General features: G+C 40.1%; 1 protein-coding gene across 1 annotated transcript in view; it reads left to right on the plus strand.

The window, feature by feature from the left end:
• The first annotated feature begins 5,435 nt into the window (after nt 1–5,435).
• MRPL48 (mitochondrial ribosomal protein L48) overlaps nt 5,436–16,732 on the plus strand; it is a 55,197-nt gene continuing 43,900 nt past the window's right edge. The window contains exons 1-2 of the mRNA XM_029915630.1: nt 5,436–5,441; nt 10,125–10,289. Coding sequence (XP_029771490.1) covers nt 5,436–5,441; nt 10,125–10,289 — 171 coding nt within the window. The remainder of the gene's footprint in view (nt 5,442–10,124; nt 10,290–16,732) is intronic.

Below are 16,732 nucleotides of genomic sequence, written 5' to 3' on the forward strand. Positions count from 1 at the left end.
CCTGTTGTGACTGCCACGTTATCTCCAGCTTTCGCTGCTGGATATTGCCCAGTTGGATGCCACCGTCAGCGCTTCCGGTTTGAACTCCAGCTGAGTTGATCAGTCTCCACCTTATTCTGTGATCGTCTCTCCCCTTCAAAGCCGGCCCTAGTCAAAGCCCAGCTGTCCCCTCCCACTCCTTTAAGATGATTCATCTCTCAACATCCCAACTCTGAGACAAATTGAGGACTCCAGGTGTGGCCTGACACTTTTTAACGTAAAAGTTTTTTCCTGATTATAAAAATATCTGCATAATTTAAAAGATTGTGATAAAACAAAAATGACATTACTCCACCAACCAGAATCGATCAAGATTACAGTTTGTCACTCTTTTTCCCCCCCAACTTCTGTATCTGTTTTAACACAATTGGAACTATGCTGCATAAAATTATCTATTGTTTTGTTACATTTTAAGTATTTTTCTTTGTCATTTTAATTATATGCATAGTATAAACTGTTCTATAGATGAATGAGCCATAATTTTCATATTTTCCCAATGAACTTTTTTCCATTTTTAAAAAATGTTTACTTATTTATTTTAATTTTTAAATGTTTATTTTTGAGAGAGAGAGACAGAGCGTGAGCAGGGAGGGGCAAAAAGAGAGGGAGACGTAATCCTAAGCAGGCTCCAGGCTCTGAGCTATCAGCACAGAGCTGAAAGTTGCGCTCAAACTCGTGAACAAGATCATGACTTAAGCCTAAGTCTCATGCTTAACTAACTGAGCCACCCAGGCACTCCTTCCCCAATGGCTTTTTAACCACTTGGAACTTTAACCAAATAGCCAGTTGGAGGTGGGGCAGGGAGAGGAGAGATACCTAAAGGCTGCCTATTCCACGACTTCATCCTGCCTTTGTAAGTTGTTCCACAAAAACTAGATTTTAGAGACTTCCGAGATTTTACAGTCTTAGGGTTCTAGAGTATTACAGTCTTGAGAAACTCAGAATCATTAAATCTCAAAGTGGTAAGGGTTCTGAAGAAACAAATCTACACTTTCACCAATTGTAGAAGTATCCAGAGTTGGAAAGCCTGGCTTCCTCTTAGCCAGAGTTGAATAATTTATTCACTTGGACTGAGCCTTAATTTCTTCATCTATAAAATGAAATTACAGTCCACTATGGCAGAATCAAGGAATCCATGACCATTAGAGATGGAAGGACTTAGGAATTTGTATATATATATATATATATATATATATATATATATATATATATATGTATGTATGTATGTTAATATATATACAAAACAATGGATATATTTATTGAATTATATGTATGACAATGGATAAAAGGACCCACTTCTAGATAAAGAAGAAAACAGGAGTTTGGGAGGGTAGCCCCATTCACTTGGCCTTTCCCTCAATCTTAGAGCTTCTAATGTATCACCCTCCTTTTATAGATTTTCATACATAGATTTGAGGTGTATACAATAGAAATTACTTTCTCCGTGTCACATACTGCTAGATTTTCTTAATGTTTATTTTTGAGAGAGAGAGAGAATCTAAAGCAGGCTCTGCACTGACAGCCCAGGGCCTGATGTAGGGCTTGAACTCACATACTGTGAGATTATGACTTGAGCTGAAGATGGACACTTAACCAACTGAGTCACCCAGGCACCCCTAGTTTTTCATGATCTCCAGTATGGTGGTCTTTCCTTGAAGATAAATGCTTCCTAAAATATAAGAGTGTGTATAAAAGACTGAGATTGCAGGAATAAAATCATTAACACCAAAGGATAAGTAGGTAGGGGCGCCTGGGTGGCTCAGTCGGTTAAGCCTCTGACTTCGGCTCAGGTCAGATCTCACGTTTGTGGGTTCGAGCCCCCCATCAAGCTCTGTGCTGACAGCTAGCTCAGAGCCTGGAGCCTGTTTCAGATTCTGTGTCTCCTTCTCTCTCTGACCCTCCCCCTCTCATGCTCTGTCTCTTCTGTATCAAAAATAAATAAAACATTAAAAAAAAATTTAAAAAAAAAAGGATAAGTAGGTAAGAGACATGAACAGGCAATTTGCAAAGGAAATACAATTGAATAACAAAGTATGATGGAAAGTTTCAACCATACTAAAAACCAAAAAAGAAAACACAATTTATGAACTCCCAATTCTCAAATATTTAATTTTATTGAGATACAACTGATAAATAATACTAAACTAGTTTCAGATATATAACAAAATGATTCAGTATATGTATATATTATGAAATGATCATTATAGTAAGTTTAGTTAACATCTATCACCACACTTAATTATAAATTTTTTTCCTTGTGATGAGAACTTTTAAGATATACTCTCTTAGCAACTTTTAAATATACTAACAGCATTATTAACTATAGTTACCAGGCTATACATTACATCCCTAGGACTTAGGTATTTTGAAACTGGAGGATTTTTTAAAATGTTTATTTATATATTTTGAGAGAGAGTGTGTGAGCATGCTCCTACACTAGTTTGAGAGGGGCAGAGAAAGGAGAGAGAGAATCCCAAGCAGGCTCTGTGCTATTAGTGGAGCAGTGAATGGGCATCCCTATTCATAAACATTTTTGATACACTTTCACAAAATACACATTAACAAAGAATTATTATTTTTACTTACCGAATTTGGAAAGTTTTCAAATATACTAATAGTCAATGCTTGTGATGATGTGGCAAAAACAGGATTTGGTGCTTGTGAAATAAAGTTTGGCAAAACACATCAAAAGTTTCATAATGAATCTATCTAGAACTAATTCTTCTTTTCATGATAACTATCATAAAAAAGTAATCTTAAATATGAACATTTAGTATAATCTGCAATACTGGGACACCTGGGTGACTCAGTTGGTTAAGCGCCTGACACTTGATTTTGGATCAGGTCATGATCTCACAGTTCCTGGGATCATGTCCTGCATAGGGTCTGTCAGCACGGAGCCTGCTTGGAATTCTGTCTCTCCCTCTCTCTCTCTCTCTGCCTCTCCGCTGTTTGCGTGTTTATGTTCTCTCTCTCTCAAAATAAATAAATAAACTTAAATAAATAATAATAATCTGCAGTATTGAAAGTAAACAATTTAGGATCCAAGGATACATTTTTTTTAAAGATACTCATTTTCTTTTTTTTTTTTTTTTAAGTATATTGATTCATTTTAAGAGACAATGCAAGCAGGGAAGGGGCAGAGAGAGAGGGGGACAGAGGATCTGAAGCAGTCTCTGTGCTGACAGCAGAGAGCCTGATGTGGCTCTCCAGTCATGAACCATAATAATATCATGACCTGAGCCGAAGTTAGAGGTTTAACCGACTGAGCCACCCAGGTACCCCCAATGATACATTTTTATAATAGAATATTATGCAGCTACAAAGTGATATTTGAAATGAGCTTTTAATTTTTAACTTTTTGGGGATTTTATTTACTTACTTTTTATGTTTATTTGTTTTTGAGACAGAGAGAATGAGCAGAGGATGGGCAGAGAGAGGGTGGGACAGAAGATCCGAAGCAGGCTCTGTGCTGACGGAGGTGGGCCTGATGTGAAGCTTGAACTCACAAACTGTGAGATCATGGCCTGAGCCAAAGCCAGACGCTCAGCTGACTGAGCCACCCAGGCGCCCCTAGGATTTTATTTTTAAGTAATCTCTACGTCCAACATGGGACTCAAACTCAACCCTGAGATCAAGAGTCCCATGCTCCACTGACTGAGCCAGGCAGGTGCCCCTGCAGTGAGTTTTTAATGAACTAGGAAAATGTTTATGTCATAATGTACTGGAAATAAAACTGCCTCTAAAATTGTATGCAGACTGTATTAAAACTATTTTTTAAAGACATGGATAAAAAAGAAATAGAATAAAATGTTAACATACCGACTATCTTTGGGTAGTGTAGACGTTTTAAAAATCGTTTTCTGTCTCCTCCAAATGCTTTATAATAAGTATGCCCCACCCCTACCCTTTTGAAGAAAAGGTTCTCAAAGGCTCAAAGAAGTATAGATTATTATAAGAAATATTTACGTTTTGGTTAGCAAACCTTGGAGCCAAAGCTGTTAAAATTCTACAGCAAACTCAATTTTTGTCCACAAATTTGTTTGTTTGTTTGTTTTAGTGCCTCTGATATGTAAATGCTATAAAGATGCTGGGAGAAACACATGCTGAATCAGACAAGGACTCTATAATCAGGCAGCATGGTCTAGTAGTCAGACAAAAAAAAAAATCTGTAAATACTGTAAAACAGATAATAAAGTCCAAAAGAGAAGTATAGGAAAATATGTTGAACAGAATTATCAGTGTAGCAGGAGTAATGGGTATGTGATAGAAGTGGTTAGAATGGTAAATTGGAGGAGCACCTAGGTGGTTCAGTTGCTTAAGTGTCCAACTTGATTTTGGCTCAGGTTATGAACTTAGTTTGGGACTCTGCACAGCTTGCTTGGAATTCTCTCTCCCTCTCTCTCTGCCCCTCCTTTTCTTGCTCTCTCTCTCTCTCTCAAAATAAATAAACTTAAAAAAAAAGAGGGTTGCCTGGGTGGCTCAGCCGGTCAAGCGTCCGACTTCGGCTCCGGTCATTATCTCCTGTTTGTGGATTCAGGCCCCACGTCCGGCTCTGTGCTGACAGCTCAGAGCCTGGAGCCTGTCTTCAGATTCTGTGTCTCCCTCTCTCTCTGCGCCTCTCCCATTCATGCTCTGTTTCTCTCTGTCTCAATTATAAATAAACATTAAAAAAATGGGAAATTGGAGATAGATCATGAGAGTGATGAATGCCATGGTAAGGAGTGTTTTGTTAAATTAGAGGGCTATAAGTAACTATTGAAGGTTTTGTTTGATTTGTTTTGTTTTTTCTTTTAATGTTTATTTCTTTTTCTTTTTAAAAAAAATTTTTATGTCTTTATTTTTATTTTGAGAGACAGAGACAGAGAGTGAGTGGGGGAAGGGCAGAGAGAGAGGGAGACACAGAATATGAAGCAGGCTCCGGGCTCTGAGCTGTCAGCACAGAGCCTGACACAGGGCTCGAACCCATGGACTGTGAGATCATGACCTGAGCTGAAGTTGGACACTTAACCGACTGAGCTACCCAAGGGCCCCAATGTTTATTTATTTTTGAGAGAGAGAGAGAGAGACAGAGAAAGACAGAGAGTGAGTGGGGGAGGGCCAGGGAGAGGACAGAATCTGAAGCAGGCCCCAGGCCGAGCTGTCAAGCCTTATGCAGGGCTCCAACTCATGAGAACCATGAGATCATGACCTTAGCTGAAGTCAGACGCTTAACCAACTGAGCCACTCAGGCACCCCATTTTTATTTTGTTTGTTTGTTAAATCATAATCTCTGTTATATGTACCTCAGCAGAGTGCTTTTGGAAATGAACTGGGATGGGGATGAAATTAAAGGCTTGCAGATCAATGAGAATAATAATTCAAGTAGAAGACTGTGAAAGTGGACTTTGGGCAGCATGGAGGTAAAGAGAATGAGGTATTCATATAAGGACATAGACAGGATAGCTAGAGATGAAAGTTAGAAACTCCTTATCTCAGTACTGCAAGGAGGTAGTATTATCTTAGGAATTTATTTCAAAATCTGTTTCCACACCATAATCTTGTAAAAGCTGCACCTGTTTCTCCTAATCCCAAGCTAGATTTGTAGGAGAATTACACTAGAGGTTATGAGTAGTTTGCTAGAGAGAAATTATGTTCTTTCTGTTTTTTGTTTTGTTTTGTTTTGCTTTTCAGTAAAAATTTGATATCTGGTACAAGGTACAGAAAGAGGGGGACGAGGATAGCTCTCAGGTGTCCAAGTATCCTAATGGCCCTGTGCTGGTGGAGTTTTGTGCACCAGGGACTCTCCCAGTGTCCCTGTACTAGAGGCTGGGCTGGACCAATCTGAACACAGGTTCTGGGCTTCTGCAAAGACTGACTGACTCGTACACCTAGCTGCCTGGTAACTGGTTCTTTGTACCCTTCCTTCTCACAGCCTTCTATGATCTCACTAAGCACCTAAGCTTCCTTCTTGCAGCCTCTTTCATCATCCTTTCTCCCTTTCTCCAGGGTTAGGTAATCCCTGCTCACTGGGCCCAGCCCTGCACAAGCAGAAAACTCCTGGTAAAGTGTAGGCTGGTGAGTCAGCATCATTCCTTCTGGCTTTTTTTTTTTTTTGGTAGCCAGCTCTCTTTCACCTCTGGCCTTTTATCTTTTTATTTTTTTCTTGTATGAGTTTCTTTGTACCAAAACAATCCAAGGAATAGAAGCTGAGAAGTTCTACTGAAGTTAAAATAGTTCTCAACTGGAGGTAGCTTAATGCATATATTTTTACTTTAGACATAAACTAGAGCTATTCGGCAACTTTGGGAAATTTTTTATAACAGGTACCATAGAATTATTACTTTAAAAGAGTTTAATCTGAGATCAAACATATTCTTCAAAAGGGCCTCCCTTTATTCTCTCTTCTTTCCTAAGGCTTTCTCTGATGTGGTTGTGCTGAGGACTGGAGCAGGTTTTTTATTTCTTATGAAGCTTTTAAAGAAGGTTGACTTGTAAAAATAAAGTCAGAAAGGCAAAGCTCCTCCATGTTTTTTTGGTGGTGCAAAATCTTGGAGAAATCTAAACTCAATAATTATCTCTAAGAACTTTTAAATATTCTTTCACTCAATATTTATTGGGGCCTCATTATGTTCTATGACCTGCGCTAAATTATTGAGAAATAAAGAAAAATGAAGAATACTCCTTTAAGAGTATACTGTTCAGGACTAAGTAGAAGATGAAGATGGGTCTCCTGGCTGGCCCAGTCGGTGGAGCATGTGGTTCTTGGTCTCAGGGTTGTGAGTTCCTTCCCCACACAGGGTGTAGAGATTACTTAAAAAAAAAAAGTCTTAAAAAAAAGATAAAGTGGACAAGTATTGGGAGACCTCTGTCTGGAAGGGGAGGGGAAATTAACAAGGCTAAAAAAGTTGGTGCTTCAGTGCACTTAGCCTCCATTCTTATCTGGGAAAAGACCTCACTGTGATTTCCTCAGTAAAGTTGCTTGTGGCTCGGATTCATGTGTACTGTAAATGCCAGTTCACCAAGTGTTGTTTGAGACTTAGGGTTGGCAATGGGAGGATCTCAGCACTTGTAGTTTGCTTTTGGTGTTGTCGACCATTAGAAGTAACATCCAGAACAAGAAATATATTGTCATTACTCTGTTTTTTGCCATGTACGAGTTGTTTAAGCTTAAGCAAGCCACCTATCTTCTTCCCTTTGGTTTTTTATCTACAAAGTGAGAAAACTTACCTATCATAACTTTGATAAAATTGCGTAATGTTCATGTAAGTTGTTGGAAAAGTACAAAACAACAAACACAATAATATCTATGTTAATCTTTGAGGTGAAAAAAATTACTCCTTTAAATATATTCACAATCTAGTAGGAAAGATATATAAGTGAGAAAATAAGTGTGTTGAGAGAGTGTGACCTTGATGTGGGGGAGGGGCAGAGGGAGGAGAGAGAGAGAATCCCAAGCAGGCTCCTTGCTGTCCACACAGAACCCAGTGCGGGGCTCGATCTCACAAACCTGAAAGATCATGAGCTGAGCATAAAGCAAGAATTGGAGGCTTAACCGACTGTGCCACCCAGGTGCCCTAATCATTTTTTTAAAGCTTGTTTGTTTGCTTGTTTATTTTGAGAGAGAGAGAGCAGGGGAGGGGCAGAGAGAGAGAGGGAGAGAGAGAATCCCAAGCAGGCTCTGCTATCAGCATAGAGCCCGAGGCAGGGCTCAAACTCAGGAACCTTAAGATCACTAACCCCAGCTGAAAGGATGACTCAAGTTACTTAACCAACTGAGATACCTAGGCACCCTGCTCCAATCATTTTTTATTTTTACTTTTTTTAAGCTTATTTATTTTCAGAGAGAGCATGCACATGGAGGGGCCTTCAAGCTATGTTGTAACAAATGACAGGATTTCCTTCTTTTTAAGGCTGGTATAGTAATTCATTATATATTTGTATTTATACTGTTTTCCATTATGAGTATACCAATTTATGTCCCCATCAACAGTGTGCAAGGGTTTCCTTTTTTTCCTTTTCTCCACATTCTTGCCAAAACTTAGCTTTTGTTTTTTTGATAATAGCCATTCTAACAGGTGTGAGGTAATACCTCATTGTGGTTTTGTTTTGCATTTCCGTGATGAGTAGTTATGTTTAGCATCTTTTTATTTACTGTTGGCCATTTATGTGACATCTTCTGAGAAACATCTATTCAGGTCCTTTGCCCATTTTAAAAATTATTGATTTGTAATCGACATACCATGTTATATGTTTCAAGTGTACAACGTATATACTGATTTAGTACTTCTATATACTATTCAGTGGTCACTATGATAAATGTAATTACCATCTGTCACCATACAAGGTTATTACAATGTTATTGACTATGTTCCCTATGCTGTTCTTTTCATCTCGGTGACTTATTTTATAACTTAAGTTCTTACTGTAAATCCTCTTCATCAGTTTTGCCCACCCCCACCCATCTCCCCTCTGGATCACTGATTTGTTCTCTGTATTTAAGAATATGTTTATTTTGTTTTTTTAGATTCTACATATAACATATGGTTATTGTCTTTCTCTTTGTGACTTATTTCACTTAGCATAATATCCTCTAGGCCCACCCATGTTGTGGCAATTGCCTTTGCCCATTTAAAATAGTGTACTATTGGGGTGCTTGGGTGCCTCAGCCGGTTGAGTGTTGGCTCTTGATTTCTGCTCAGGTCATGAGCTCATGGTTCCTGGGTTTAAGCCCCACATCCAGCTGTGCCCCAATAGCGCTGAGCCTGATTGGGATTCCCCCTTTCTCTCTCTCTCTCTGTCCTTCCCCTGGTGGAACGTGTGTATATGTGCATACTCTCTCTCAAAATAAATAAATAAACTATTTTATGGTGCTATTGAGTTGAATTCCTTGTGTGCTTTAGACTTTAACCCCTTAGCAGATGTATGGTTTGCAAACGTTTTCTCCCGTTCTGTAGGTTGTCTCCTCACTCTTGTTTCCTTTGCTGCATAGAAGCTTTTTAAGTTGATGAAATTCTCTATGAGCTACGTGAAGTCAGGGACCATGTAATACTCGTTTCTGTATTCCCAAGATTCAAAGGACTGGCACTATGTCATGCTAAGTAAATGGTTAATGTGTGTAAAGTAAGTAAATGAATGTGCAGTGTCATTATTATCTCAAGTGAGAAGCCATATGTAAGAGGGGAAAGCACTGCATAAGAAGACTGAGTTTGAAACTCAGCTCTGCTTCAGTTGGTTGGTCTGGGAGAAGTCTCTTAACCTCTTGGAATATCCTTATATTTAAAATGGTGATAATTTCACTAACAGGCTTGCAAGGAATAAATTAAGTGGTGCTCTGAGCATGATGCATTGCACATAATTGTCACTCAATAGAAAGTAATTATTATCTGGGTGCCTGGGTGGCTCAGTCTGTTGAGCAGCGGCTCAGGTCACGATCTCAACGGTTCATGGGTTACTGTCCCTAAGGGCTCTGTGCTGACAGCTCAGAGCCTGGAACCTGCTTTGGATTGTTTCTCCCTTTCTCTGCTCCTCCCCTGCTCACGCTCTGTCTCTCTCAAAAATAAACATTAAATTTTTAAAAAACGTAATGAAAAAGAAATTAGTTATTATCAATTATTAATTATGAGGCAGTTGAATGTCAGAAAAACTCGCTAAGGGCCAATCAGCTTTTAAATCAAGGTTAGAAGTCAGAGCTCCACGTCCTGTGCTACCCACTGGAATGAATGAACCATGCGGGATTTCAGTTCTTGAGGAACTCATAAATATGTGAAAGAGACAATAACAATTAATTAATACATTGTATAGTGGATGAAATAGAATTGTATGCAAAACACTGGAACAACACGAAGGTGGCAATGAAATCTGCCTGGAAAAATTGCAGTGAAGGCAACACTTAAGCCGTAGTTAGGGCAGAGGTTTTTTTGTTTTTTTGTTTTAAATAGAATTTTGTTGTTGTTGTTGCTGTGGGGGAGGGGAGGGAGGGACAGAGAGAGAGGGAGACACAGAATGTGAAACAGGCCCCAGGCTCTGAGCTGTCAGCACAGAGGTTAGGGCAGAGTCTTGAAGGGATTTCTAGATACTGAGTTTCAGAAGCTACCGGAACCAAGGTGCTGCGGGGATTGAGTGAGTCTCGGTCGGATATTGTTACTGGACACAGGCGAGGCGTTCCGTCAGTGTTTCCAGCCGCCGGGGGATCGCTACAGCTTGGGCGGTTCTTCAGCTTGCACAACTACTGGCCGCAGCAGCAAAGGATGAACAGAGCTCTAGGAAAGGTAACGTAGGCTTCACGTACGCTGGGCGCGACGGAGGTGGTGGGAAGACTAGAACTGAGTGGTGGCCGTCGGGCTATCACAGCCTCTGCAGACATCCGGGTATGAAACACTGGCGAAAAAAAGGTTCTCCCGGCAGCACCCGCGGCGCCTTGTGTTGGAAGGGTTGTGTTCCACTCTTCCCCGGGCGAACTCAGCTGCGATTACCCGTGGGCCACGCCCCCTCCACTATCCACCCTCGCCTCCCATTGACCTGGAAAGGGAAGAACCCCACAGTGAAAAAATCTTACAGATTGTCGGAACCAGGATAGGTTCTGACAATCTCTGTGACCTTGAGCAGGTCATTTTATTTTTGCGTTAAGTAATCAACTTCCAGAGTGTTTTCTAAGTATATCGTTTTGACTTGGTAACCTGATTGGGATGTGAGGCTCCTTGACGATAAGAAAAGGGCAGTAAACGAAAGTTTTACTTAACAAAACCTTATTTGTAAAATGACTTAAGTAATACCGTCTGAATCATGATAAAGGCAATCCTTGGTTTTCCCTTGCCTTTTTAAGAGACGAACAGATTTCAGTTGTGTTCTTTTAGATATATCATGCTGCTTAGAATGATGCCTTACGTTTAGCAATTTATGTTAAAATTTCATTTTAGGCGTTAATTGTAGACATTATGTCTCTATTAGGTACCGATCAGCACGATCATTCCTGTTTATAGATCTACTAGTAGTTATCTTCGGGTGGGCCCTGAATGTCATTAGGCTTGTTTCCTTAATGGTGCAAAACTTACTTCTTTATGAAATAACTCACTGATGTTCACCTCAGCCTAATTGTGAGAATTTGGCCAGGTGTGGTGAAAGGATACTAGAAAAAAATCAGAAAGCTTCAAAATTCTGTTGGTAAAGATGGTCAGATTGCTCACTCTGTGCTCCTGATCTGTGTCTGTTGATTCTGAGGACTGCTGAAAGGGAGGGATAATTTTTCAAGGAATACTGTTTTCTACCATTCTGAACTGTAGGAGAGCCCATGGAAATCTGTCATTGGGGCATCACCTAAAGATTCAAGGAAAGATAGGACCTCTCCAAGTATGATGCTGCTGTTACCTTCCAGACACCTTTGTTACTGATTTCATTCTTTCACTCTGCTCTACTGCTTTGCCAGAGAGTCTCACTTGGAGTGTCCTGACCTTCTCACCATCCATCCAAATTCTCCATCCCTCAGTACCCAGATCAGGTCTCATCTTTTCCATAAAACCTTTCTGACCACTCTGTCTAAAATGCCTAAACTAGGCTAGTGTTATCTTTTGGTATCTAATCATATGCAGTCTTGTGACCATCTTTGTCTCAGCCTGTCTGGAAGTGTTAGTTAATATTTTACATTTATAAAGAAAACCCATGGGACTTGCATTAGACCTGTATTCTATCTCTTGTGAGGCATACGACCTGAGGTGGGTTATTTGACCTCTCTGTGCTTCAGTTTCATATCTGTGGAATGCAGATGATAATGTCCACCATAGGGGTGCCTGAGTGGCTCAGTCGGTTAAGCAGCCGGCTTCGGCTCAGGTCAGATCTTGCGGTTCCTGGGTTCCAGCCCCGCATCGGGCTCTGTGCTGACAGCTAGCTCAGAGCCTGGAGCCTGTTTCAGATTCTGTGTCTCCCTCTCTCTCTGACCCTCCCCTGCTCACATTGTCTCTCTCTGTCTCTCAAAAATAAATAAAAAGCATTAAAAAAATTAAAAAAAAAGATAATGTCCACCATATGGAATTGTTGTAAAGATTATAGAAGATGATGTAAATAAGAGTAGTTTGTAAGGTGTAAAGGACTATATATGCGGGAATATTGCTATTATTCCATAGTTTATATACTGCTTTAATTTGCATAATTTCATTTGATTTTCATAGTATTATGAGATAATCTTGGCAGGCACAACAAATGAGGAAATGGAGGCAAGCTACTGGCACAGTGTCTGGTACATAATAGTTCTCAAATATTCTACTGAATGCCTGAATGAATGAATGCTTTTTTTAATAGGTCAACAGCCATTTAAGTGGTAGAGCTGAGACCAGAGCCAAGATTTTCTACCTTTCTTAAGATCCAACTGCCTTTCCCTTTTTTGAGTATTTCACATTTCCCCAATTTGACAGTAATCTTGGTTTCTCTCATCTGTGAAATGAGGAATGAAAACCTTCCTTGGCCTTCCCAGTCCTTCTCATCTTTGTGGCCTGTACAGCCCATTACATTGCTCTCACAATGCAATGTAATAAATAATTTGCACATCTTCTGTCTTCACTAGAAAGATTTGAGAGTAGGCAACTGTATTTTCTTTATGTCTACGTGTATCCAGCCTGCAGTACACTTGGCCTAAAGTAGCTCCTTATAAATATTGAGTGAATAAGTGACAACAAAAGTTGATATTACATGCAAGTAAGTGATAGAGCTGGAACTAGAACTTCAGACTCTTAGCTCAGTGTTCTTTTCTTAGGAGCCCAAGAAGTTTTTAGCTTACAGTCCTCTCACATTTTAGATGAGGAAAAGCCCTGCTTTACTGGAATAAAACTGGATGGAATCACATACCTCTTTCAGTCAATAGAAGTAGTAAGTAGGAGTAGCATTAAGACCATAATGCTGGTATTCATCAAGCCCCAGAAAACATACTGATTAATCAAAATGGCAAGATGATGTCTGTGGAAGTCGGAATGTACCAGAGAATGAGTGATGACTCACCTGCTGAGTTACTGTTACACATAAAATGGATGGTCCTGGGGTATCAAGCTTAGGTCTGAATGTCACTCACCCTGAGATTATTATTCTTCTCTCCGGGATTCCTATACTTCTGAACCAGAGATATGTAGTTAGGCAAGGGGTGGTGATCACAAAAAGTATGCCAGAGGAACAACTTTGGGTACTGATCTCATACTAAGATGTTTTCAAGTGAAAACATATAAGTCTAACGTGGGATAGAGTTCATGTAAACAATTAGCAGTGAGGACTGATGCAAATGACAAACCAGACATGAATGAGGAGGACATAAGATGTGAAATAGGAGGGCACAAGTTTCAGGGTGCCTAGAAAGGCAGGGAGTCCCAAAGCCCAGGAAAGTGGTCAAGAAGTTGGCTATTTTCTGGTTACTATTAAACTGTAAGCTCTTCAGGACAGGGATATTTTACTATTTTGTTCATGGTCTTATCCTCAGCACCTGTCACCCACTAGGGTATGTATTGTTTAATAAATGAGGAGCTGAACAATCACCACCATTATCATCACTGCTATCAATTTGATCATTCACAATGTGCCTTATACTTGCTAAGTCCTTTTTATATATTATCTAAAATAGTCATGGGGCGCCTGGGTGGCTCAGTTGGTTGAGTGTCCGGCTTTGGCTCAGGTCGTGATCTCAATGGTTCGTGTACTTGAGCCCTGTGTCAGGCTCTGTGCTGACAGCTCAGAGCCTGGAGCCTGTCTTCCTATTCTGTGTCTCCCTCTCTCTGACTCTCCCCTGTTCATGCTGTCTCTTTCTCTCAAAAATAAACAAAACATTAAAAAAATAGTCGTATCAATAACTCTTATGAAGTAAATATTTTTATAACTTCTTTAAAGATAAGGAAGTGAGGTTTGGATGGATTTGTTAATTTAATCAGCAGATATTTACTAACCACCCACAATGTGCCAGAGAGTATGGTAGATGTTGGGATGTAGCAGTTTTCTGTCTTCATGGAGTTTATGCAAAAGAGACAGGATAATGAAATGTATAACTACTTAACTAATTGTGATAAATTTCCCAAAAGAAAGTTTCTGGGTGCTATGTGAGTGTATAACAGCAGGATCCAGGCACATCTGAGCCGTAAGGAAAGTTTTCTTGAGGAAAACTTAAAGAATGCTAGAATTCAGACAGGGAGAGCATGTGCAAAGGCCCTGAAATGAGAGCACGTTTGGAGTTCTAGAGGGCCCAGAAGAAATTAGGATGAGAGAAGCAGCATGGCTTGAATCAAGGTTGAGTGTGCAGAGAAATGTGGGGATGAGACTTGGGGAGATGGTAGGATATTGGACCTACATTTCAGGTAATTACAGGTATTTGGAAACAGTTTAGCCCTCATACAAGGTAGGAAACTGGGCTTAATAGAGCTCAACTGTGGCCTAGAAATACCATCCAGCAGTTATGGTGGAAGGCCAGATATTTCTTTTCTTTTTTAAAAAATTGAGATATAATTCATATACCATAATATTCACCCTTTAAAGATAGGCAATTGAAAAATAAGTAAATAAATAAAGATGGGCAAGTCAGTGGTGATTAGCGCCGTTACAGAGTTGTGGGGCTATCATCAATATCTAGTTCCTGAACATTTTCTTCACTCCAAGAAGAAACCCTATACCCATAAGTAGTTATTCCTCATTCACCCCTCTGCCCATCCCCATGTAACCACTAATCTGCTTTCTGTCTGTATGGATTTCTCTGTTCTGGTCATTTTGTGTAAGTAAATCATAAGTATGCAGGGCCAAATATTTTTTTTAACATTTATTTGTTTATTTTTGAGAGAGAGAGTGAGCACAAGCAGGGGAGGGACAGAGAGAGAGAGAGAGGGAGGGAGAGAGAGAATCCCAAGCAGTCTCTGCACCATCAGCACATAGCCTGATGCAGGGCTCATAATCCATGAAGTCATGACTGAGCCAAAACCAAGAGTCACCTGCTTAACCAACTGAGCCACCCAGGTGCTCTGAGGCAAAGTATTTCTTCTTTAAAAATAAAACAAAGCAAAACAAAACAAAACTCTCTTTTTAATGTTTATTCATTTTTGAGGGGCAGAGAGACAGCATGAGCTGGGGAGAGGCAGAGAGAAAGGGAGACACAGAATCCAAAGGCTCTGAACTAGCGGCATGGAGCTCAACGCAGGGCTCAATCCCATGAACCGTGAGATCATGACCTGAGGTGAAGTTGGACACCCAGATGCCCCAGAGGCCAAGTATTTCTTAAGTGACTTGCCAAAGATCAGAGAGCTAGTTATTAAAATGGAAGTTTCGGTATTCAAACCCAGGTTTGTGTGAATCTATAATCTTTGTTCCTAACTGCCATAAAGACTCAGTGCAAAGATGGACTTGGCAGTCAACATATTAAATGCATGAGGAAGAGACTTGGCCAAAGGGAAAACTACAAACAAAAGCAATTTTGAAAGAACTTAGGAAAAAGTCGGCTAGAACAGCACTTGCCAGCTGTGTGCTTTAGACATATGAAGTCACCTTTCTGAGCTTTGGTTTCCTCACAGTTAAGTGGGGTAGAAATACCTACCTCACAGAATGGTTGTGAGGATTAAGGGAAATGATTTTTGGCATATAGCAGGTGCTCCAGGAATGGTGGGATTATTGATACCATTATTATTAGCATATATGAATTTCATACTAATATACATTAGTATCACTCTTTTGAGAGGTAGTGTGGTAGAATGGAAGACATGGTCCTTGGATTCAGTCAGACCTGGGTTTGAATTCTTGGTACCTCTTATGAAACCTATAACTTTGGGCAATTTTCCTAAGCCTTTGGTTTTTTTCCTCTATAAAATAGAGGCAATTATCTCAATTATGCCTCTGTCAGAGGATTAGTGTAAAGATGAACTGAAATAGTATGTGCAAAGTGCTTAGCACAAAGAATGTATTCAATAAGCGATATAACTGCTACTTTAAATATTTGTTGATACAGAAATGTATTCTGTTAATATTTATAGAACAGCTCTCAGTTGCTTTCGTGGGCCCCTGACTCACTGTTGTCACCATTCACCCTGGGGGTCTGGCGTGTGAAGCTACTCATACAGTATAGACTTTGCCCTCATGACTTCAGTTCTTTGTAGCTGCGCAGTCCCCTGGTTCTTGGCTCCCGAGCTCATGGCACAAGTATTTTTGTAACCCACTGCAGCAGCTGTGTCCTCATTCATTCATTCATTCACTAGCGTCACCACCTTTCTCTTCCGTTTGCTGTGGAGCTCTTGCCGCTTTTCATTTGCTGACTGGGGGGGAGTGGGTATTTGTGGATATAGTCCCAAAATAGATTACTTTTGTTCTGATAAATAATGCTGAGCATTGCAGGGAAGAGGAAGCACATTTCCCAGAGCTGAAAGGGAGAGTTCACGCTACAATTTGAATGTCTTCCAGAAAGTTGTCAATCCTTCAGCCTGGCTCTTAGATAATTAAATCCTTTGCTTTTGTAGGGACTCAGAAATCTGAATGATTAAAGTGAGGAAAATCAGTGTCCTCTAGATCTTTCTTCCCATCCAATTCTTCTGTATGAAGTAATCCACTTAAGAATAAATTCTGTTCATTCATTTCTATTCTATTTGTCATGGTTGATAGACCTTGGGCCTGGAGGAATCTTAGACTCATCTGCTCTAACTCCACAGGGGGGAAGTACTGGCCAAGGTGTGATGGCTTGTGGCTGGAGCTCCTGGCTCCCTAGGCTCCCTGTGGC

This window comes from Suricata suricatta, chromosome 11 (genome assembly GCF_006229205.1).
Source record: "Suricata suricatta isolate VVHF042 chromosome 11, meerkat_22Aug2017_6uvM2_HiC, whole genome shotgun sequence".
Taxonomy (NCBI): domain Eukaryota; kingdom Metazoa; phylum Chordata; class Mammalia; order Carnivora; family Herpestidae; genus Suricata; species Suricata suricatta.